The 25,000-nt window shown below is 39.2% G+C and overlaps 3 protein-coding genes across 5 annotated transcripts in view; 2 read left to right on the top strand and 1 right to left on the bottom strand.

Annotated features, from left to right (window-relative positions):
- Nucleotides 1–1,803, top strand: part of LOC139965631 (spondin-1-like) — a 33,946-nt gene extending 32,143 nt beyond the window's left edge. The window contains exon 11 of the mRNA XM_071968206.1: nt 529–1,803. Coding sequence (XP_071824307.1) covers nt 529–695 — 167 coding nt within the window. The 3' untranslated portion in view covers nt 696–1,803. The remainder of the gene's footprint in view (nt 1–528) is intronic.
- Nucleotides 1,804–1,915: 112 nt separating this feature from the next.
- LOC139965619 (uncharacterized) lies at nt 1,916–16,398 on the bottom strand. 3 transcript variants are annotated; one of them, XM_071968173.1, is made up of 12 exons: nt 16,189–16,398; nt 14,667–15,386; nt 14,359–14,441; nt 13,406–13,536; nt 12,334–12,481; nt 11,129–11,193; nt 10,364–10,451; nt 9,309–9,452; nt 8,723–8,779; nt 8,008–8,166; nt 6,499–7,403; nt 1,916–4,969 (listed from the first exon to the last, which is right to left on the bottom strand). In XM_071968173.1, exons 1-12 carry the CDS (start codon nt 16,203–16,205, stop codon nt 4,193–4,195), a joined length of 3,294 nt encoding a protein of 1,097 aa, XP_071824274.1. In that variant the 5' UTR covers nt 16,206–16,398; the 3' UTR covers nt 1,916–4,192. The 3 variants fall into 3 exon arrangements, with proteins under 3 accessions (XP_071824274.1, XP_071824285.1, XP_071824295.1); XM_071968184.1 differs by lacking the exon at nt 16,189–16,398 and adding an exon at nt 15,984–15,997; XM_071968194.1 differs by having other exon boundaries at nt 4,815–4,969; nt 6,624–7,403; nt 16,189–16,396.
- Nucleotides 16,399–16,671: 273 nt separating this feature from the next.
- The window catches only part of LOC139971885 (uncharacterized), a 50,113-nt gene continuing 41,784 nt past the window's right edge, over nt 16,672–25,000 (top strand). Inside the window, exons 1-8 of the mRNA XM_071978702.1 lie at nt 16,672–16,830; nt 18,546–18,589; nt 19,159–19,251; nt 19,795–19,953; nt 20,231–20,356; nt 22,057–22,296; nt 23,401–23,583; nt 24,031–24,417. Coding sequence (XP_071834803.1) covers nt 18,574–18,589; nt 19,159–19,251; nt 19,795–19,953; nt 20,231–20,356; nt 22,057–22,296; nt 23,401–23,583; nt 24,031–24,417 — 1,204 coding nt within the window. The 5' untranslated portion in view covers nt 16,672–16,830; nt 18,546–18,573. The remainder of the gene's footprint in view (nt 16,831–18,545; nt 18,590–19,158; nt 19,252–19,794; nt 19,954–20,230; nt 20,357–22,056; nt 22,297–23,400; nt 23,584–24,030; nt 24,418–25,000) is intronic.

Here is a 25,000-nt window from a genome sequence, read left to right on the forward strand (position 1 = left end):
AGTGTTAATCACAACAGAGAGCAACTTGGAAAACATTAAAAAGCTTTCCCTTTAAAATTTGTTAACAAATTTGACCAATCAAGCTGCTGACCTACTTTGTTATGGGGTTATGGGGCTGACCTATTTTGTTATGGGGTTATGGGGCTGACCTATTTTGTTATGGGGTTATGGGGCTTACCTACTTTGTCATGGGGCTGACCTACTTTGTTATGGGTTTATGGGGCTGACCAACGGGGTTATGGGGCTGACCTACTTTGTTTTGGGGTTTGGGGCTGACCTACTTTGTTATGGGGTTATGGGACTGACCAACGGGGTTATGGGGCTGACCTATTTTGTTATGGGGTTATGGGGCTGATCTACTTTGTTATGGGGTTATGGGGCTGACCAACGGGGTTTTGGGGCAGACCTACTTTGTTATGGGGTTTTTACTAGTGTAAAACAACATCTAAACAAAATGTCTTATCAAAATCAAGCCACACACCACAAAGTCTAACGTTGGATTAATTTCTTTAATTTATTTACTTCTAGCTCGAGACTGTATGATGATGCCGTGGTCCGATTGGTCGGAATGCTCGGTGAGCTGCGGCGAGGGCGTACAGATCCGTACCAGGACCATGAAGAGGAGATCAAAGGGCTCGGGAGAACCCTGCGGGGATCGAAAGGAGATGAGAGTTTGCGAGGCGACAGCTTGTTAACACCAGACATAGAGAGAGAGAGAGTATCCAGGATAAAATGTTTTCATGAGATGATGTGGTGTAGATGTGGAAATGTGTCCATTCCCGTCCTTGCCGCTAACTCAGAAGATTTGAATAAAGTCGTGAAGTGCTATTTTTTTTTTATTTTTCTCTTCTCCGGTTGGAGATAATATAGTGATTTATATAACTGGTTCAACTCTTACGTCAGGAAAAGATCTGGTGATGACTCGAAGGGTGGACAGGGACGTAAGTTGCAACCGATGCCGTGATCAAACCGGCGACACTGGGGCCCTTCAAACAAGCGGTGCATTTCGGCACCTCCAAGAAAAACTAGCACCTTTTGCAAGAAAGAGAAAGTCAGCATCTTTGGCCCCCCTGCATCCTGGCAAACACTTTAGGCACCTTGGACCCTGTGGCACAACCAGTAATAAAATCCAGAGGAAATCTTTAAATTTACCATGAAAAGGTCATCGAACTTTACCCAAACTGAGAAGAGGGAGATTACTTGATTAAAGGAAAAGTCTTTTGAAATGTTTGACGTCTTTTGTTGGCATCGAAGGAAAAAGAACCTTGATGTATCTTTTTTTGAAATGCTTTTTTATCTATGTGTATTGATTCCAAGAAGAAGCCAAATTCAACTAGCTTCCTTGCAACAGGCATTCACAGGAAGTCTCTCAGAGGCAATGGAAAAATTATTTAGATTAATTAAATTAAAAGAAAACTTCAAAGAAAACTGATCTAGAGTTTATCAATGAAACTAGAAATTCATTATAGTTGCATCAGTTATCATGTTCTCACTTCTAACCAATAAATCTTGCGATTTAACAAGTTTTAGGCTTTTTTGATAAAACTGTAGGCCAGTATAGTGGCAGAGCGATTTATTTATGCCAATGAAATATTTAAATTGTCTGACTTATGTAATGTTGTTGGATATTTTCGCCACTTCTAAATTGTAATCTTAATTTCCAAAATAACTCTCCGTTTTAGCTGTATTCACTTCACCTTTTAATCATTAATAGGTTATCTCTTAATTGAATCAAGTACACTGTATGAAACCAATGATTTTGTACTATTTTGTGTAATTCTGAATAAACTACATGAAACTGCACAGCACAAAGATGTCATCCTATGAACCCTGGCTGCAGCCACCCATCCTTCCCCCCCATCCCTCGCATCATGCTTTGGAAACAATGCCTATGAAATCAAACACAAAAACCAAATTTGTTGGTATTCTCATGTATTAAGAACATATAGATATATACAACCAGTCGTACATAGCACTGTGTATATAAATGCTATGATGGAAGCACTGTTGGTTGGTAATAGACACTTAGATATTAATATAACAACAGGTTCGGTAGGAAAACAAAGAATAAAAGGGAAAAAAAAACCAATCAATTCAAATTCCTTTCAACTATTTAGCTATAATTGAAAGCGAAAGAATACAGCATTGATTTCCTAGCATTTTAAACTGTACTAAAATCTTTTATTTTAATTTAAAAACAAAAAAAAATCAAACTTTGTTTGAAATTTGAAGTTTCACACTTTGAAAGAAGCAGTTGGCTAGGGAAAAAAATGAAAAAGAGTAGCCTAAGAAATGCAAGTCCAGTCTCAAGCTATGATTGGCTCTTTTCAGAGTATCATGCAGCCAAACACATGGTATATAGGGAAGGGAATGTGGCCTGAATTTGCTGGAGATCTCGTTTGATGGGAAACAGGAATTGGTGGGGCACTGATTTGAACCCTTCTCTAACCTGTCATTTGGTAAACTATTCACCATCACTTTTCCTTAAGTCCTTGCTTAAGACATATTTATATATTTTGTTCGTGCATATCAGAGGGATGTTTCGCACGGGGTATGTGTATTCTAGTCTTAACGACTGAAATTGACCAAAAAAGCCAAGAATAATTAAAATACATTATAAACAAAACCAGAGAAATGTCTTGCAATCGTCATGAAAATATTAAACGCAAATTACTTACACCATCATAAAATTTCAAATCAAATTTGTTTTAGGCATATAAAGTAATATATTTGTTAAACTAGAGCAAAAGGGAAGCATTAACTTCTTTTTGATATGTGAAGTACGGGGAGACGATACAACATTATTAATATGCTAGGATTCAACAGCTCCGGTCTCTTTACACAGGTAACAACCGTACAAGGACAAGACTATTTCAAAAAGAAAACAAGGGGAAAATGGTTGCAATAGCCAACTGTGCAGTCCTTAAACTTTAAAAAGCATAAAAGATTAAAATAAAACATGGGATTAAAAAACAAATTCCTGTTGATTTGCAGGACTCACTTTGTTATATGTATTTGGGTTTGGATCAAACAGTATAGAAGTTGCAGTATTCAAAAGTAAGTTAATAATTGAATTCTTGCTGAAGTGCAAGATATTCCTAGGATTATTGAATGAGGAGTATTGTACCCAACTCTAAATCTTAAATTTACAACTTATGGAGTATCTCAAAGTAGTTTTGATTGGTCTGGAGACTACAACTAGACTGGACACTTTACAACTTCTGGAGTATCGAAAGCAGCAAATTGGCTACAAAGTGAATCATTTTACTAGAAAAGGTGAAAACCTGTAAAAAGGTGAATTATTTTGGGATAGTACAGTATCTCATAAATAATTGAGCTGAAAGAGAAAAAAGTTACTTTCAGCTGATTAGAAAAAGGTTGATTTTGATATGAATTTTCATTTTTGGAAAATTGCTTCAATACTCCACAATACTTCAAAACATTTGGCAAGTTTAAAATCCTAAATACCAATTTTGAATCTTTTCCCTTGACCAAATGTGGAGAGGATTTTAACCTTAAAAATGTATTACTTACCCACAAACCCAACACTAAGAAAATTTTAACATTCTTTAAAGTGAGTACAAATATCCGCCCCCCCCCTTACCTTCGTAGGGTAATCTAGGGTGGATGTGAAAGATTCTTAAACTGAATGATTGTTAAATAATAATTATTATTATTGTTTTATGAGAACCTGACAGTGCCAAAAAAAAAACAGAAATATTCATATTTTGATCAAATGAAACAATGTTGCTCTTACATTGAAAATGTCTCAACCAGGTAAAATTTGTTTCATTTTATTTATACAAAACTATTTACAACTAAGACACTTTCATTTATTAAAAACCAAGGAGAAAAGAAAGCAAATTATTTTTTCAACCCATTGCCGTCGATGAATATTGTTAATTGGAAAATGAGAACATCAAGGTAAAAAAAAATTACAATATTGAATTATGGAATGAATTGTATTGATCGTAAATTGTTCGACCGATCACAGGGTGTAAGATTAGATTGTCCCAGAAGATTTGATACTTGACCTTGGTCTTACACGGTACAATTGGTCGTTCAGTTTCTCATGTAGCGAGATATAAACCAAAGATTAGTGAACAACAAACAGACAGATGCATGATTTAATCTCTTACATACCGTTAAAACAATTATATCGACAGTGTCATCTCACGAAATTTGGAAGGTTTCACGTTTGTGGCACAATTTGGAAAGCAGTCGTGTGAAGACTGTCAGCCTCACCCCCGTTGCCTATGGCGTTATTCGTCACGGGTGAAGGGAGGCTCATCCTAGAATCCGGATCTCGAAGGAGTCCCGTCAGAACCGTGTCCGGTCTTACCGAGATGGGCACGGAGAGGGATACCAGGGGCATGTATGAGGTCAGTTGTGGTACAGACAAGGACGGGACCATGGTCAGGTTGATGGAGGTGGTGACGGTAGTCTGTGGTGTGAGGGGCGTAGGGGAGGGTAGCACCGTCAGTTGGCCGGACTGTGCATGATTGGTGAAAGTAGGGAGGCTGCAGGGTGAGGGATTCAGTGGAGTGGTGTCTTGCGAGTGGCAGTGGAGGAACGAAATGAGAGGTGACCCGACGTTATTGCGTAACATCTGATCAAACTCCTGACTACCGAAAGAGCTCTTGAGGCTGGATGCTGGGGTGGGCGTGTCTCTGGGCGGCGACCGAGGAGGGGAGTTGTCCGAGAGCTCGCTCGGGGAGAGAGAAGGTAGCCGTCTCTTCTTCTTGGTCTTCGATTGCGATGTCTTTCTGTGTTTGTGAGCTTGAAATAACTGTCTCCTCTGCTTGTTGCTCAAGTCATTTTCTTGCTTGGATGAGGATGGTGTTTTCTCCCTTGGACACTCTAGATTCGATGCCATCCAGCTACCGGTTAGTCTAGGAGTAACCGCTTTTGGTCTTACGTGCTCCACAAAGTTGTTCTCATCTTGTTCCTTGATGTCAGTGCTGCCATTCTGTTCCAGAAATAGTAGAAAACATGAAATATTTAAGACTATAAAATATGATATAACTGTTAAAACAGAAATATTAAGCAGGATGAATTTAGAGGTTAGTTTTTAGGTTATTTCAATCGGAGGGGACTTCATGATTAAAGCCAAAACAAAATGGCAGGACTCGGTGGTGGGGGTTGTCTTTAATTTTCAATGCCATTTTGGTAATCTGTATATATATAAATATTTTTTTGGATGATACACCAGACTAAATAATATGATGTCCTTTGTTTTCAGGACAATCCCTTTTTTTCATATCTTGCCAATAAGGAGCATCAAGATATGTGTGAATATAAACAAAATTGTCACATAAATGAACTACTGTTACAATCTAATGCAAACTGCAGTTTTCAAGGAAGCATTCAAGACATTTCACTTATTCTGCAAACAGTTGTTTGTATCAATCAGCAACATAGGGACAGTAAACAATTGGGAAGAGAGAGGGGTAGAGAGGAGAAAACAACAAGAAAGAACGAATAAAGCAAAACAAAACTTTGCAACAGAAAAAAATGAGGGAAGGGTATAATTGATGTTAATCTTAATACCGTTTGCAGTGAAACTTTAGACGTTGTTTTCGGCTAAGGTATAATATTAAATGTCATGGGTAGATATATGATTATAAAAATGGAGGAGGTGCGATGTTGGAGACAGTGAAACTGATGCCGTGAGGGGTGAGGGGGGGGCAGAGGGTCTTTGGGTCCTCCCCACCAAAAACAAAATTAGACATGAAAGGGTGTATTCTGGAGCATTTCTTAGGCTATCAATTAGATATATATTTAGGTTTACTAACTTCAATTTTTTTAGTTGAAAAGTGTGGGTGGGGGATGGAGGATCTATGCCCCCTGGATCAGTGTCTGGTTTTTGTATAAATTAATTTACTGCATCTCACAATTTGCCTTGCACAAGAACTGACAGGCTAAATTACTGCTTATACCAAAACTTCATGACATTCTGTTGGAACCATTCAACTTAGGAGTAAAAATGATTTATTGTGGTCAAAAGTGGAAATAAAGTTAATTTAGTAGCTAAAAACGGACCAGTCAGTGAACTGTGATGTTACTGATCAACCTGACAACCATCATACTAAATGCTAAATTTAACAAAGATAGGTTCAACAACCACCCCTGTCCCTCCATTTCCCCAACTCAGTATAAATCCGCTATTCCTTAAACAGTATCAGCCATTAATTTGTTAGTAAGAAGGGGAATGAAGTCAACAATGCAATATTGATCAATGAACCAATCAATCAATCAATCAATCAAATAATTAATTGAATCAACAAAGCAACAAAAAGGCCCAATTATAAAATTGGTAGCAACAAACATGTTAACAAACTTAACATGTTAGCAATAAACTTGTTTAAACTGCAGCATCGTAATACTTCCAGCGAGGCAAGAAACTACAAAAAAAAGACCCACAAAGAGGTCAACGTTTTTAACTGTAAGAGGATTTTGCAAACGAATCCTTTTTTTTTTTAATCAACAACGGTCTACCTTCGGTGACGTTCCTTTGCTTCTAATTTTCCGTTCCCTAGTTCTATGTATTTGTTTACGGCTGCGTTTATTTCTCTTCTTAGTCATGTGACTGGGTGGAGTTTCAGAGATAGGATCATACCAACCGTTTGATTTCTCCACCCATGGTAGATGCCCTGCGTTTGAGGCTTGAATGGTCGACGTCTGGAGGTTATTTTGCAGAGGGCTCCCTGACGACGGTGGGGTGTACCCGAGGCTCGACTCTCCGCTGGGAGTACTCTGCGTTGATATCAGGCTCCCGGGCTGGTGAGACACCTTCAGCTGTTTCATGACGGCCTGGTATTCGTTGTCCGTGGAAATGTCTACGTCTAGCGACCGTTTTTGGCCATGAGTTATGGCCATAATGGGACTGGCCACACACGACGAAGGGTACAGGGTGGTCCCGACTATGGATTCCCCACAGGTTGTTTGGGTGATAATTGGTAGATCACTCACTGGTAAACCGTTACTGGATGCCGCAATGCTCACACTGGATAGGTGGTTCCCCGCAGTGGTTATGGTTCCACATGGTGGGCTCATCTGAGCCTGCACTTGTAACAGTGTATTCGGCGTCAGAACCGGGACGAACCGTTGTACAAAGATGGTCTTCGACCCTCTCGTCCCAGCGGCCGTGCCATCCAAGATCGGTAGCGTCTGATGACCTTCCACAAAGCCTCCGTTGGGTGGCATCAACGAAGGGGCGGAGGAGGGCGAGGGTGACACCTCTTGCCCACATGGTTGAGATGGTGATGGCGACGGTAGCAGGAGCTTTCTGGCAGTCGACGGTGAGGAGATAGATCCCGCTGGGGGTGTGGTAAGGAATTGGTGCATTTGTCCAGGGTACCTGGAGTAAAGAGCTGCTAACTCAAGCTGAAATTCACTGGAATCTGAAACACAAGAATGAAAAAGAAAACCTGATGTTAGTTATATGGGGATTCTCAGTTTGATATTCAGTCACTATACCAAGGGCGAAGGGAGGAGTACCTGGTTGTTTTGCTTCATGACCTATGATCCATTTATCCAAAGAAGAAGCTTCCCAAAAACCCAGCTGCCATGAATTCAGATTTATTTGTCACCTGAGTGGAACAGACTAATGTGGATTAAAGAGATTGGTTTTAAATTGGCAGCACACTGTCCAACTCAACTCGCCCAGAATCAACTCGGTCAGCTGCAGTTTTATGGACTCAACATTTTGCGCTTCCAATTGGCGGTTGTGTGGGGGGGGGAAGGGGGGGCAATTCCTGACTACCACAGCGGCAAGGTATTCACTAATGTCATGGGTAGAATTTTGTTTTTTGCTTGTGACCTAACCAGCACCAGTCTTTATAGGAAAACGGTCTTTTGTTTGGGCTCATCGGTTTTCTACTGCTCGGTAGGTGAGTTGGAAGACTACGGATCCGGAGGACTATTGGAAACTAGGTCAGGACAGTCGAGTCTGAGATGGGTAGCATCCAGTGCAGGTAGTTTATGACATCGTTATCTTGGTCTCACCTGTAACGGGTGTTGGAGGTTGTTTCTCTGGGCTGTTGGGCAATGATAGGGGAGCCTTGGGCTCCATCGTAGCCCTCTGATTGAGGACATTGCAGGAATGATGACGAACCCATCCCGATTTCTGATTTCTTCTCTTGTTTTTCCTTCTGCCACCCTCACCTGGTAAAAGACAATTTTCTTGTAAATTATAAAAAATGGCATGTATTAAAGGGAAAGTCTTGCTCATTTTGGAAGTAAACAAGCTGTTTACTTTTAACAATTCTTTTGTTGGACTAATTATCAGCTAGCTCAGCAAGCTATACGAGAAATAATCACAAGTGCTAACATAAACGACTAAGATAGCTAAATGAGGAAGGAGTGTATCTATTGACAAGAACCACAAGTCTTATTATAATTTATGAATAATTCATAGATATATATATAATGAGTACTAAATATGTATGAATATAAATTAATGCTGAATATATTTGAAATTTAAAGTCTAGAAACCAAGTCAGAGCTCATAATAATAGATATTCGATATAAAGGTGACTGTCCATCGACCCATGCAAGTTTGATTTAAGTTGAAATCATAAAAAACAGGAGTCATAAAATGTTCATGCGGTATTGCTCTCAATTTTTGTTTTATAGATTTTTGAGATGGCTTCACCTCAGAGTTGTTCCATAAGTTTCACAAACAGGAGCTTCCACATATGATTACTACAAAGACACTTACCTTCACTAAACCCAGATGATTTTTTCTCCTGGCTGTTGAGAAGGCAATGTAGGTTGGCTGTAAAAGTGGAAACAAAGAATACAGTCTGAGGAATCTGTTGTGTCACTGGAAATCTAACGGATAGATTACTCTAACAGTAAACACATAGAATTCTTTAAAGTATCACAAGAAAACAACACTGCATGCATTTTGCATGAGAACCCACAGTTAATTACTTAAGGCAAAGGAATATTTATTAAAGGCCAGGCAAAACTACAAAAAAAGCTGTTGCGTTCCTTTTGTAGAATTTCTCAAAAAATAAGGACCAAAAATGTTGATACTATTATTTAACATTTTTACGTAGACAATGGCAAATTGTTGAAAATTCAAAGCATGAACCGAGATACATACATATTAATAAAGTGTTAAATCCAGGCTGTTGAGAGGAGGGGAAGGGGTCCATGAGGCTACAGGGGGGCAAGGGGATCAATTAAAGGGAACAGATAAGATATGGGATTAAGAATAAACGTATTTTCATTTAATTATGTGGCCAGGGGCATGACTCGGCTCTCTTCGCTCCCGCTTAAATCTGAAACCTTCGACTTACTTGGTTCGAAGCCTTGTATATCAGGGTCCGGACCGATCCATTCAAACGCTGGTTTCCTCCCTCGGACTTCCTGCACGTAAACCTTGCGTATTAACTTCAGACTACCCAGGATGTTAGCTATATCGTACAGTCGGCGCACTTTGGCTACATCGACGAAAGAATAGACAGAGTGTGAATATCGAACAAGAGACGAGAAATGGAGATCATTTTTGTTACTTCAATGCAAGCTTTGCCTCAGATTTTGTTTTATTACGATAGAACTTAAATAAATTCCTTACATTCATACCAATGCAATAAATGCATGCAGTCATATGTACAGAAACAAGCTAGCCTAGGTATATTAGACCCTTTATATCCAGGATGGAGGGCTGCATGCGGCCCAAACATAAACTTCCTACAACAAATACGGATTTTGAACCATATTAATGCAGCCAATGGCCCCTTGTACTGTAGGAAGTTGGGAAGTGTTTTTTTACTTCAATCATAAATCAACTAAATTACTGAATGACCAATGGTATACCTTGGAGAACTTGTGATAGGATATTTCAGCTGTCATTTTAGTATAACAGATGGAAAAACACATGTGCAGAATTTCACTTATAGGAGTGTTAGCTCAGTGGTTAACGTGGGTGCCTTTCAATCATAAGGTCCCGAGTTTGAGTCACTCCAAGATTAATGTGTGTCGTCCAGTTACAGAGTTGTTGACAATTGACAATTGATAATCATAGACGTTAAATATGAATCTAAGAGACTGACTTCAGTTAGCTTGCGGCTTTGATAAGCCAATGATGGCTTCTTCGCGAGTTCCTGCTTGCAGGAGGATCTGAAATACATACATACTTCCCACATGTGATATTTCCAATTTTGCCATGGGGTTAGAAACATCCTCTAAGCGTTGGTATTTATTTTCAAAGTGGCCCGCAAGATTCATTTCATGCTCACCCTTGCATTTGAAATGATCTTAATTTCAGTCTACATATCCAATGCCACTTTGTATCCTAGACAGATGAAAAAGTTTTCTTTCCCAACCCCAGCCTTATCATCAAATGACTTACTTTTAAATTTTGGGTTGTCTGTGATGTCCTCCGAGAGTTCCCCATATAATACTCTGGCTGCAGTTTCAAGGCTTATGATTTTATTTTGCTAGTGAAGTGGAATAAGACAAAACAAAACAGAAATTTAGTCAAATCGCAATTACATTTAAATTTCCCTTATTCTTCCACTTCTAAGTCAGTTTTCTGAACAAAGTAATCAAAAACAGGAAACTGTGAACCTGTGATACAAGTTATCATCTACACAAAGCAATGCGAAATGTCTCTTCAAGGGCTGAGACGCTGTGTATTAACAAACTGATTTCCATGAGGTTGTCCCCATGGAAAAGTAGAATTTCCAATGTGTTGGATACATTATAAAAGTTTTTGAGTTTATTCACTGTATGTGGTTTCTTTTGCCAGTGAGTTGTTGAGGAAATTTGACTTTTTTACCTTTTATTTTATCCATTTTCATCTAATTTGATCATAAACAAAAAGCCACTTTCCAAAATTTGGTAGGCAAAATATAAACCCTTATTATTCTCTGCCGTTGCCTGAATAGTTTACCAAGCGGAGCACAATTTTGAAGCTATCATGTGAGTTTTAAAAAGAAAGGGTTTTATATCATTCAGACTCCTGCTCATGCCCTGGGTTATCGTACATTAAATGCCTTTCAAACATGTGATTTCAGCTTACGTACTTTAGGGGGCATTGGATTAGATGAATAAAACTAGAAAAGCTCTCTTATGAGAAAGAAAAAAATTGAAAAAAATTGTTTGTTTTGCTTACCAAAGGTTGTAAAAATAACATAATAAACTTCTGGCTCATGACGCCAAGAGATTTCTCTTTTTTACCTTTATGACAGAAAAAGAGAAAAAAAGAAACAATTTATTTATGTTCCGTAACTGAGATGAAAAGACATGGATGATGGAAACGTCTTACTTTACATTATTACTTTTAACGAGCGATGACCTCTAGGGTATAATTTATCCGGTACGGCATCACAGCATGGGCAAATTGCTAAACAAGTCCAAACTTGTACAGCATTTTGTTGTACTCGGGGAGCAATAGCATTACCCAAGGGAATGTTCAGAGCCTTCAAAACTGAAATACCAAATTCAAATACTAAATCATATTCAGAGAGGGCATGCATTAACAAACTGTACCTTACATAAGAGAAACACGTTCCAACTTAAGACAACAATCATCCCTGGATAATTGTGTTCGATATGACCATGGAGGTCACGTTCATGGTAGACATACATACAAACAGCCTATTCTCACTTATAGTTCTACATAACGTGTCAGAGAGAAGCATCGGTTGAAGCAAAGGGCTAGAGAGGACTAAAATTTCACTATTAAACTAGACTGAGCAATGTGCAGCAGAGTAGACTAGCGGGAGGGACTGGGCTTGCTGGTACACCCTTTATATACATGATCATCTACACATACCAATGCAAAAGGTCTGTTCATGAGCAGAACGTTAAAGAAAATCTTTCCCTTGAGGTTGTCTGCATGGCGAAGTTGGCTTTCCAGAAAGGTAGATGGTACATAATAAAGATAATAATACATATATATTTATATATATATTTATATAGCACTTTTCATGAAGGAAGTGAGTTTCTGTGTAGATTTATTGTATAAGTTTTCAAGTATTTTTCAAGTCTTTCAAGTATTTTTACAGGGTAACTTTGAATTTCTGTTTTATTTTCTTGTGTTAACCAGTTGCAGATTATCTGAAAAACCTTCAGACAACAGTTGTGGATACTGAGCAGTTTGCTTGGCATCTGGCCAAAAATGAAAAGCTGCAGCAGCTGTACCATGGTCTTCAGCAAGGCTGAACCAAAATATCAAACAATAGTGATTATCTCTGGAGACCGGCACTGCCTATAGTGCGTGAAACTGTGGAGCACAGACTATTGCATCCTGGGTAACAGCCTGGCTGCAGTGATGCTGCAGCCCCCTCAGCATCTATCTTGATTTTATCTACTCACCTTCCTCTTCACTGTTGAATTGTTTAGGTAGAGTCTCTGATGCAACGGGAACGTTAGAGCAAGTACCTTTCTGTCCAACCACTCGGGTCTTCTCCAATCCTTTCAGCTTCACCAGCTGGTCACCGTAATTATACTTAGCGCCCAGAAACTTGATCGGGTAAGGAAGAGGACAGGAGTTATGGAAAAAGCAAATGGTGCAAGCTGAAGTTGGGAGGGGGAGGGGTGGGAGGGTCAATTGATACTTCATCTTGACCCTGTCTTTTATCAATATCTTTCATCAAACATTTCCCAGCCCCATCAGTTTCCAGGAGACGTACAGTAAGTCCTCCATCGTCTCAAGCTGGTACGATAGACATATTGGAGATGGACAACTCTCCCATATATCTTAGGAATAATTCTGCTCTGTATGGGGGGGGGGCGGGGGCAGTTAAGCATCAAAATCAGAAAGAAACAGTTTAAACATGATCTTTTGTGTCTTGTCACAAATTTATAGCAAATTCTTATCAAACCTATTACGTATGATTTTAAAATGATATTACAATTTAACACAACTTAGATTCCCTCTTAGATAATTTAAATATTAGTGTATAAAGTGGAAATTTCTTTAGAATTAGTTAAAGGCATTGAAGACTCGCCCCAAACCATGTGACACGCTCTGAAAAAGTTAACTTTCCGTTGCTTGCAAATGACGTTTTCTTCTTGTCGCTACAAAATGCAGACAGTAATGAAACGTGATACCTTGTTATCTTTTATCTAGACCTGAGATGTCCATCGCTGCTATGTACACTCTGTTGTGGGTATTGACCTTAGCTGTATGTATTGGCTGTACATTAGTGTCTAATTACCGACGGTAGCAAGCTGTGTGTGTATTTTCTGGGATCGATGATCGTGTCTAACACTTTTTTTACACCTCATTTGAAACTAGGACAGATTACCGGCATGAGACGTTTCTTTGTGCGCGGGTCTTCAAACCCTTTAATGAGATTAATTAATTAGAAATGAATAATCTACAAATGGTACTACATCATCACCAGGTCACCACTTCCTGTACTTGTACTTGTATGATACTCACCTTCAATTTCTTGAGAGTTTCTGTCAGGTTACATTGTCCGTGCCAAATGTATCGATTCTTGGCTTTCCTGCTAACCATTTCAACGCTCTCGAGGACGTTGATGATGTCGTAGATTCTCCGCCTCTCCACACCTGAGGATGATACAAATTTATCACAACTATTTGAATTGATATTCAGGGTGTGGTTAAAATGCAAGAGCCTATGCACGGTCGAACTGAAGGGCACATACTCTCATATTTTTGAAGAATAAAATTATAAAACAAGTGGAAGCGAGACTCACTTCAGGGCATCCATACTAGCACTCTATATCCTCCAGGGTTCTCATGAAAGATTAACGTATAAACGAAAAACATGCTCGCAACTTTCGACAATCAGGAGTATTAAAAAGTTGAGAACCATTAACATCTCAAATGATTTAAAGTTACACAGACAAACAGGAAAAAAAAAATAAAATACATCAAAATATAGCAGCATTATGCATTCCATGGTATTAAAAACCCGGAAAAAATTACAGTCTAAACCTTTTCAATCAAGCTTCTTGAGAATAATTTAGTGATTGAACTTTGTGTAGCCACATTGAAAGCTCTGAATCATCTTTAACAAAGTAATGTTTCCTACGCACAAAAACTGCTATGTACACATCTTCGAACTTGTACGGCAGTTTGACCTTTTTCAATGGAAATTTTAGCGATGCGATACCGGATCAATCATTCCGCTGGTAAAGAGTCGCATGATTATGGCGAGTAACTCTTCCCTATATTTTGGACTCCATCGCAGATAAGCATCGATGCTTTTGCAGAACAATTTGCAACTGAAACAGTGTAAACAGGAGCAGGACTCGGTTCTGAAGTTCTGCTGCTTTGTGGATTTTTCAATACTTCAAAGAAATGGGGGGGGGGGGAAGAAGTCACTTCAATAGATGTAGCTAGAACACAATAGGAAGATATACGTACTTAGATCTTTGGCGATGACATCGAGTGACATTTCACAAGGCTCCTGGTTACTTCCACCAGAATCCTGATACATTTCAAGAAACCTACAAGGATGGAAGATAAAACAGAAAAAAGGTTAATAAGGTAAAAACAAAAAATTGACATATATCTCACATTTTTGTTTAACTGTACCACAACTGTACTTCTCCTATAGTTAATGGAACAGTGAAGTTATTCCTGCAGTATTTTAGGCACCTAGCTGTGGTCTTAACAGTGACAATAAAACTATAAAGCTGTCACAATCGTTGATGATTCGTCAGATCGCTCACCTCTCGCAGAGAAGTCCCAGACTCTTGGCTTTCCTGGAATTCTCTTTCACGTTTTCTTGCTCGTTACCTTCGGAGGCTACCGTAGAGGCAGTGGGCCTGGACTTGGTCGTCTTCATCTCTACCTGATGGGTTAGGAGGTCATCTGATGTCACCGCCAACATGGCATGAAAAAGTCTCTCCTTTTTCTCACATTGTTGTCTCTTTTCCAAGTTACGGATTTCAGGGCTGGCCGCACTGATGAGCATCTTGAGGTTCGTGGTGGGGGTCAGAGGATCCAGATGATCGCCTCCTGGTTTGGTTGGCGTCACAGGGGGTAGATGAACACTCGCTCTCGAGATAGCCTTTGATCGAGGCGATAAAAAGTTGACCGTTTCGGTTTGATTTGTCTCCGAGTGTTCTTTCAAGGAGACCACTTCTTCGTGACACTCTATGATATGGCTCACGTCCGTTTGTGAGGGAGGCTTTACCTTTCCTATTTCGCAGGTCTTCATGGATCCTAACTTTTCCTCGGTGAGTTTGGTAAAAATTTCAAAAGGCTTTCGAACTCCAGAGTTTTCCGTTTTCGAGATGCCAGAAGACATGTTTGTTACGTCTGAGAATGGAGTTCTTCGAGAGGAAGCCACTTCCTCACAATCTGTATCGTCGTAATCCAGAGGTTGGAAATCACCAGGTAAGCCAGGAACATTTATCATGTCCTGTAATCCAAGTTCTGACATCGTCCTGGAGAAGAACAGACATGGTAACCATTTTAACTTGTCAAAAGTTTTAAGAATATGCAAGAAAAAGTCGAGTTGCCGAACATTGAAACTGTGAATGAAAACGTTGGGACCTACCGTAGGGGGATGAATTTATGTAAAGGACTAGTAAATATAAACACATTGAATACAGTTTGTTCTAAATTCTAGTGAATTGCACAAAAACTTGCTCTGAGGGAAGGATACTGAAGTAAGTCTGTATTAAAGATAGGCCTAGATTCTGTGTATAGACAATGAAAACTACCTCTGATGATCTAAAGGCTAAAACAATTCACAACCTTTCTGATCTCACTTATGAACCAAAAACACTTGTGCCAAACTCATTCTTGTAGTTAAAATGATACTATAGGGTCTGTGACATTTCAAATTCAACCTTCAGTTATCACTTTCTGTATGTGTAGAAACTAGAACAAGTATCAAAGTAAATAATTCTGAAAACAATAACCGAATCGCAATGCAAAAAAGGCTAAGCTTACATTACAGGCCTACTTCTAGAAGTTCTACTAAAGTAAGACTAGCTAAGGCCTACAGTTAGCAGGGACAAAAATGACGCCAGCCTAACTTTGTTAATGTGTTATGTCGTGGCCTATGTTAAGGAATGACTAAGGCTAACGTAGGCCTAACTTTACCATAGGCCTAACTGTATCTATAGCCTTTCAATTTAGCAGTCGAATGAACGCTTGATTAAAGCTTTACTGGTGAGAGTCATACAAGACCTAACTACTAGGTCGAAGCTACTTTAATGTAAGAACTGTATCAGATATTACTTGCATTTGATCCTCATGAATGCCCTCTTATTTCCTCAATCGTCAAACTGCCTGTACTGTCCGGACTCTGTAGATTATGTCAATGATCAAATGGATATTGGTTTGTGTACGTGTATACGTATATGATGTATATAGGCTATGTGGTTAGGCCGGTACGGTAAATCACTCAAAAGTCAGTAACGCCTCTAGTCGCTTGTTTTCGTTTTCAATGTTCCTATTTGGCGCGTAACGTCATCACACAGCTGACGGCGCCATCGACCAACGAGATCTCGCGGGAGTCTTTATGAATAAAGATGAGATGCATATGTTAAACAAAATAGTTTCCTTCCAAATTAAATTCTTATTAATTTAAATAATACAAAACTAGAGAAATCAAATTTAAATACATCATTTCTATAACAATAAAATATTATTAATAAGGAAATTGCACAAATAGTATTTTTTATACCCTAAAACATGTACCTGGTACATCATGATATGCATATATTTTCTCCGTGATATCTCTCTCGGCATCAACTACTTGACCAACCCTCGACAATGGCGAACAAAGAACCTCTAATGCTTTGAAACTGCTAGAAAAATGTTCGCAATTACGCCAAGGTTGCTTCGTCTCAAGTATTGCTAGCTGTTTCGTTTCATTATGTAAGAATTAAGTGTTATCATACACAGCATGATCTCATTTTTAGTCATAAACTCTCCCACTTCCTTTTGGAAGGTTGGATTCGAACGCCTTTGCTCGCGTGGCCTTAGGCCTAACCTAGGCTAGACTGTTATTGTTAAACCAAAGGCCAAAAAGTAATAACCTTATCACACGTTAGGATATATACGGTTGTTCTAATTTACGGTGTGCATGCTGTTATCAATTTATTTCGAATAGGAATACAGGAACACATGTAGTAATAGTTTACGCTGAACTGTGTATCTCCATGAACGGAATGTGAATCGTTATGCTTACATAATGTGAGGAACTGAGTCTGCAAATACTGTAATCCTAACCGTAACAAATGAAATGTAGGCCTATGTATAACCTTTAAGATTTCCTGAAATTTCATCCAAAGACTGGCCGCAGGACTTCGCAATTTATTGGAAACAAAAATCCACTTCAGCGTCGACATATCATGGGAACTGAGTTTCTTTGACACAGGCCTAACTCGGTTTTTGCACTCTTCATTATTCATATATCCCATATTTTCTTTGCCCTCTCCATACTTCCTGCTGCCACAAATTGACCCTTATATGTGCTGTACATATATCTCTCATCTGGCCTGTCAGTTAATTAGGTAGCTATCAAAGGGAACCATTTAAAATGAAAAGCTCCTTGGCCTTAGGTCTAAATCAGGTTTGAAGTATGTTTTACTGTAAAAGAATTTTATTCGCATGTAGACCTACTGTATGGAGTATGGGGATTTAGTGTTACGAGAACTGTACGGAAATATTTCTAAGCAGATAGATATTTATTCAGCCAATCATATAAAATACAATGGAAATTGGTTGATAACAAGAGCTCAAAACATTAAAGATTGTAAACAACAAATAAGACGTTAAGCATAAATATGAAGTAATATTGTTCTGAATAATTCCATGATCATGTATTGTAACCCATTTCTTTTGATGAAAGAATTATAAAGTAAGAAGTTATTGTAATAACTTAAATACTTCCAGGGATTTTCATATTTTGAAGAATTGGAATTAAGACCACACTATAGGAGCTGTGAATGAGCACTATACTGTATTACACCTGGGCTAGGCCTATATACTAAATGGCTTTCTGTAGGCTGTGGCCAAGGGTCTTGCCTCAACATACTGTATATGCAGTAGGGCCTACTTAAACAACTTTGAACTATTCAGTACTTTCTTTCTCTGTTATTGTTCAACGCAGTGTCATGTATGTATATTCAGTTCAATAAATGGGTCATTCCATATTAAATCACCAAATTATAGAGTATGTTTTAGTTTGACGACCTTTAAAGCTACCAAATTTATTGTTTGCTTGGAACATCATAAAATAAGCATATGCTCACAATTTTTGTTGCATTCCTTCAAAATTGGCCGATTTATCATTTCCTTGATATTTGAGGTCTGATTTCTCAGCAATTAAACATCCTACTACCTTTCTATTACCAAAGCCCATAGATTCTATCCCATAAAAGTGGAAAATAAATTATTAGGCTACAAAAGTATTGCCTTGTGGTGTTCAGTCAAATTAAAAGTGTCAAAATATTCAACAAATCCCTCAACCCTGATGGCTTTCTGGATCCAATCATTGGTCCTGAATATGAGTAAAAGAACTAGCCTGTGTATATACCTGTCTTATGTTGCTTGTATGTTTACCATTTCTTCTCTTGTTTCATTTGCAGTACTTTAGAGAGGTAATTTCCAGATCTTATGAAGATGATTTGGGGTATGTACTATAAACAATGTTTCCTTTTATTGCCAATTTTTACATTTATAGTTTAAAGTTTAATTGATAGGGTAGCATTTTGAGTTGATATTGATAAATTTTGCAAAGTTCTAGTTAGACACTTGAAAACTTTCTATGGAGTAAAATGTCTTGATGGTTGGAGAGAAGAACTTTTGGGTTAGTATTTCAACTTCTCTAGTAATGATAAAATATGAGTACAAGTGAATTCAGGAGATGTAATTAATGAATTTACTAGCAAGTTAATATTTTCCCATTGGTCCCACTTCCTCTTTCGTACCAAGTAAGGAAGAAAATGTATGCTGGTTGCAAGGAATTCCCAGAAGATCATATTTGCTGTTCCTTTCTATAATACAACTTATTGTTTGTACTGTCACTCCTCCAAGTTTCAACCGGAGAGGATGGGATGCCCCATGTCTTCCCTCTTGGGACCACCTCTGTTTTGGAGTACCTGGATGTGGTTGATCTTCCTTGCTGTGGTTGGTGCTGACCATTGAATTTGAAAGAAACTTATAAAATAACTCATCTTTGTTTTCCCCTTGTGCTTACAGGAATGACATTAGAGCCTGGGAAGCTCTACACCGAGATCATGGGAGAGGAAGTACAGCTCTCCATGGCTGCAATAGACAGCAGAAAAGACCTCGGTAAGTGATGGCTGTAATGGCTATATACATATATGACGAACACATGACTGCTACCGTGTAGGTATATGATGGAACAGGCATTCCTTGCATATACGAGTGAAAATGATAATAAATGTAAATATGAAAGAAGTTTCTAAATTCAACTTTTGTCTCTTGCCCTTTATTTTATCCCATTTAAGACTAACATCCTGTAACCAAGCACTACATTAGCATTATTCAAGTATCACCTGTGTAAAACAAGGAAAGAAAAATAACAAATTGATACTGTCCGATTTGCTTGTTTGTCTCTATGTTAGTAATAGTGCGAAAGGAACATTTTACATATGATAGACACATGACTGCTACCATATATATTTACTTTTTGGACAAAAAAAAAAAAAAAATGAAGACCAGTTTGTCCGAAGGACAACCAGACAAACTACTTACGAATTTGCCCTGATGTGGCGTACCCTGGGAGCGGCTGTGGATTAACAGTCGTCAATATCATTAAATCATATCAAGATTTTTGAGTTGAAATATTTCTCCTTTTTGTTGTTTCACCAGGTGAGACATCCAATAGCAATAGTTTCTGCCAGATTGTGATGAAGACGAGCAAAGGTGAATACGTCCTCTGCACTCTCATTCACGGAGTCATGTTCCAACAAAGCCTTGATCTGAAGCTGATGCCCAGAGAAAAAGTGACTTTCAGTGTCCAGGGTCCAAGTAAGTGAAAAGAAATTGACTTCCCCCCTTACCCCACATCGTTCTGTTGACTGCCTGTGACATCAATTAATTTTATAACCTTGGTAGTGAGTACTGTGCTGTCATGATGGTATATGAAGTGTGGAAAGGCACATAGTTTTAAATTATAGAGGTATTTGACCTCATTCATGTTTCAAGTCAAGTTTCAATTGTATCTTTTGATCTGAACCATACATGACAAGAGACCGGCCAATGGATCATTTATTTGTTTACTCTGTTTTCTCATTTGCTGCTTTAGGTGTTGTTTACCTAGTGGGCTACACCGCCTCTTACCCGGAAGATGAAGAACTCGAACTAGACTTGCAGGCAGAGGAGGATCTCGAAGAGGGAGAAGACTCCTCAGCGTGGGAAGCATTTGATGCAGGTAGAACCAGAAATATGATCTCTGGAGAATGATTTTATCTAGCATCCTTTCAAAGCAGGGGGGCGTTGTGGTTAAAGCAGTGGACTGGTGATCTAAGGATTACAGGTTCGAGCCCTGGCCAGATCATTGCGTTGTGTCCTTGGGCAAGGCACTTTATCTCCATTGCCTCTCTTCACCCAGGTGTATAAATGGGGACTTGCGAGGTAACTTGTAAATATAGTTGCGTGCGCCGGTTTGTGGCTGCACTCTATGGGAAGTCCCCCGGGGGACACGTGGTTGTGGTGCCCCAGGAGAGATCGATTGAATTGCGCACACTTTGGTGTGTAGGTGTGACAAGTTACCAATGACCAAGGCTAAGTTGTCAAAGCGCTACAATCTCGATGTAGCAGCGCTATATAAGTGTCCAATATGTATGTTATGTCTCACACAAAAAGTCTTTATTTATACCGTTTACAAACGAGGGTTTTTAATCTTGCACTTATCGGGTATTCAACTTATTAAGGTCTTCGGCTTGAGCAACCTACCGTCCTACCATATGACCCGACTTAAATAACATCAGTATTACCAGTATTAAATTAATCCATTGTACATAGAAATACAGGGCAGAAATATTAATTTCTGCTGCTATAGTCTGGACAGCAATACTGTTCTTAGGATTGCCACTGTACCATTTCCATCTAACAAATGGAAATTTGTTTTCCACAGAATACCCACACCCTCCTAAATAGCTACTATAAGTTAGATTTTACAGTAGGGTTCACCCACAGCCTTTGAGAGATTTTGATTCCAACAGTCCTCCAAATATTGGGACTTTATTCTACAATCAGCTCAAACTATAAAAGCCTCGCAGTCTATCAGGCACATTACTCAGTCTAGGTACTGCAAGATGTTGGGTATCTCTAGCCCTTCGCTTCAAAGCGATGCTCCTGGTATCAAATTAAGAACCTCGGGGGGGGGGGGGGGGTGTTGGGCCTGGTATTCACACGTATTTACAGGCTTAGAATTCCACAATTTTAAGCCACTTGTGAAAAAAGGTGCCAGTGCTTAAAACCATTCTACTGGCTTAGGCCAATTTCTCACTGTTATTTCTCTGAACTTCAATATATATTAGTTACTGTAGAGGCCTTTGAGAGCAATCAAATAATAAATATTTGCAGAAAATAAGTAGTAATCAGAGCTTATGTTAGGATCATGATGCCAATCGTTTGTCTGATGGTTGTTGACAGAATTACCTTGTGTTTCAGTTCTTAATGTCTACTAGCAGAAAATATGCCAGTGCTGATTTTTTATTCTCTACTGTCAAGTGGCAATATCCACTGGCATTTAGCCAGTAGATAGCCCAAATTTTAATTCTTGATTTTGAAAGAGATCATCTTGAAAGGCGTGCGAGCACTTGGGGAGGCCAAGACCCAGTTTTAAGATTCAAATCACATCCTACATAAGACTTCAAGGTCTTGCGTTAAATCAAGTATACTACAACACATTCTAAATCAAATAACTATGACTCTGCCCAAACCTACACTGCTAGAAATGTTTGATAGAAAGCAGAATGGTTGGTGTTTAACAAGGTGTGTTTAACAGTACTTTTCAGTAGCGATGTATTCAGGACATTGCCTTAACATCAATGAAGATAGCAGGATCAAGTTGCTTCTGGGGGATATCCATTTTAAATTATATTTTAACATCTGTCCTGCTTTCAGAAGATCAGCTCGCGGAAGATCAGCTCGCGGAAGATCAGCTCGCAGAAGATCAGCTCGCAGAGCAAGTAAAGCAAGAGGCTGTGGAGATTCCAGATGACGACGATGTCGATTCTACCGCTACGGAGGAATACACGGAAGTAAGAGAGGCGGGTGTGATCGAGCACGACCTCGAACAACCCCAAGAAATTGAGGATGAGCCTCCGAAAGAGACAGAGGAAGAAATGATCTTTTCTGTGGCTGGTAATGTGAAATCATTCAATTGTCTAGTTTGTTGACCACGTTAGTTTAAAACTGTTCCCCCCTCTCCCCCCCCCCCCACCGTTGAAAACGACAGAATAATCAGTCCATGTCTTCTATGCAAAGCAGGCTAGGCTTATTACATCTGCTGTTTCATCGAGATGTTTAGGGATATTCAGGTAGCAGAAGTAGATTGCTGACCAAACAAGTTGGCAATTTTCTGCATGTTTGGGTCCAAACCACATCGTCATAGCATTTTTTATATTGAAACTATGAATTTATCAAATCTGGTGGTATTTTGGTAATTAATGCATCTGGCAACAAGCAGTGTCAATAATGTCATCACATTGGTTCAGCTGAATTTGGTTTAAATTCTTGTTTTGTGGATTAATAGTTTACTCACACACTGAGGAAATAATTTTTTTCTTACCAAAAACAGCAAAAAGTGGCATTAAATTCTAAATGCAGAGAACATAGACAGCTAATGAACAATGTCGTATGTATGTATTTCAAGGGGGCATCGACCAGACTTCTATAGTAGGAAAAAGCAAAGCTATTGAAGAACAGTTGCCATGGTGACAACACAAATCACCTACTGTGAACGACTGCCTGGAGGACTGGAGCATTTAGCACGTCAAAATGGGTTAAACATTAACAAACACATCTCGAGTTAGGAACCAGATATTGAGATCGGAGTTTCAGCTATGACAGGGTGGAATGTTTTCCTCTTAAAGATCATTGCTACAATGTCTGCCAGTGGCATATGTATCCCTCTAAAACATATGCTGTGGTGTAATTACAAGAAGTCTACATAAAAGACACAGTTCAGTTGCATTTGATAGATAATATATTTCAAAGGCTCTTGAAGCTTCAAAGGCTCTTGTCATAAAGCCTTTGAAGAAGATCCTGTTAGGATCGAAACGTCAGGCCAACTTACTTTTACACACAGATAATACATTTGATAAAGAATTTTACCGCACAGAGCGTCTGGCAGCTTTAACAGGAAATATCTAAAAGATACTCAGAATGGTGATGTTTGTCATCAAAATTGTGATTTTCATAGTTATTGCATTATTCATTACTTTCCCTGCCTATTTTCGTATCCAGAGCTAGAACCTACCGAGATTAAATCCGAGGCTGCAACACCCAGACCGGAATCGCCGTCAGCTGGCTCACAGCATCAGCAGCAGCAGCAGGCCATGGTCCCTCAAGTGTCTCCACAGGAAGACCTGTTCAACATTCACAGGACAGACGAAGGACTCCCCTTACCCGAGACTGGAGCCAACCCAGGTTAGTGCAGCAGGGTTTGCTTTTGTGGAAATTCTGAAGAGGGTTTCCAAGAATTATCTTGACGAACCTGTAGGGCTGAGTAACAAGGTTCCCCTTAGGAATTGTCGTAAAATTTGTTTTGCTGAACGGAATGTGTTTTCATTTGAAAAGTTTGTGTTAATGTTTAAAGTAAGTCTCACTATGGATTCTAACATAGATAAAACAAAAGATTATTAATTAGAAGTGTTGGCTGATTTGATAACTAACAGTAAAATGCAAACACGTTTTGAGATGGAGCAAAGGGGAAAAAATAGTGTCCCTAAACCAGATAAAATCAGAAGTTTTTGCAAGCCTTGTGATAGTTTGGCTAGAATTTGAGATATGAGTTGCGTTCTGAAACAAATATTTCGGTCCTTTGTCATATTGTTTTATTTTCCTTTCTCTCTTTTCGTTACTTTTCTGTCAAAGACTTCTTTTACCCAGAGACTCAACAACAGCCCGACGTACCTGTCACGCCCGTTTCTTTCCAACCTACAACCACATCTTCGGATTTTCATAACCCCCAAGGGGTATTACCTCCGGGATCGTTTATGCCTCCCCAAAAGACTTTTGTACAGAGAGCGCAGCCCAGCCCTCAGAGGCGGGGCAATGTGCAACATATAAACACTCAAAGAACATATCCACCTCAGAGGAGACAATATGGAACCAACAGAAATCAACCGGCCGGCAAAACGAGAACGGCACCGCAACAGATTAACATACAGCAGCAGCAGCAAGTTAGAAATATTAGTAACATCCCACCGCAATCCATACCAGGTACTAGTCAGCAAGATGTGCCGGGCCCATCAACAAGTGGTGAGTAATCCCTCGTGCATATTCGTAACCTAAGTCACCCGTAACCGCTTGGAAGTCGGCAGTATATAGAGAGCGTACGGCATTTTCATTCTTCTCTTCCACCTCACATCCACGAATTAATCGTAACCGGTTCACAAAAGTGGGAGGAATCTGCTGCCTTAAGAAATGAAATTTTTTGCCCATTTGCGAGATTGTCAATGATATCACATTGATTTTGGCAACGAGGCATACACAAATTCGGATAGATTTTGATAGGCCGCTTAAATTCTGAAGGGTTTCAAAAGTCTTCCCATTTGGTGGAGAAGTGGTCAGTCCATGTGGATGAAGTAGGGTTGAGTTGAATGGGAATGCCCTTTTGCTTAAAAGTTCACGATATACTCTTGCACCAAAAAGAAGAATAATCAAGTGGTTTGTACGTCACTTGGGAAGTACATACGAGGAGGACCAGACCAGAAGCAGGAGGAGAATTGAGGACACAAAACGATGCAGAAGGAATTGTCGTTAGATTTCTGGATTTTGTCACAGCTAGCTGTGGCCTGTTTCTTGTAGCATTTTCGTAGGTTTCCCTGGTTGAGAGTTTCTT

Source organism: Apostichopus japonicus, chromosome 1, assembly GCF_037975245.1.
Source record: "Apostichopus japonicus isolate 1M-3 chromosome 1, ASM3797524v1, whole genome shotgun sequence".
NCBI lineage: Eukaryota > Metazoa > Echinodermata > Holothuroidea > Aspidochirotida > Stichopodidae > Apostichopus > Apostichopus japonicus.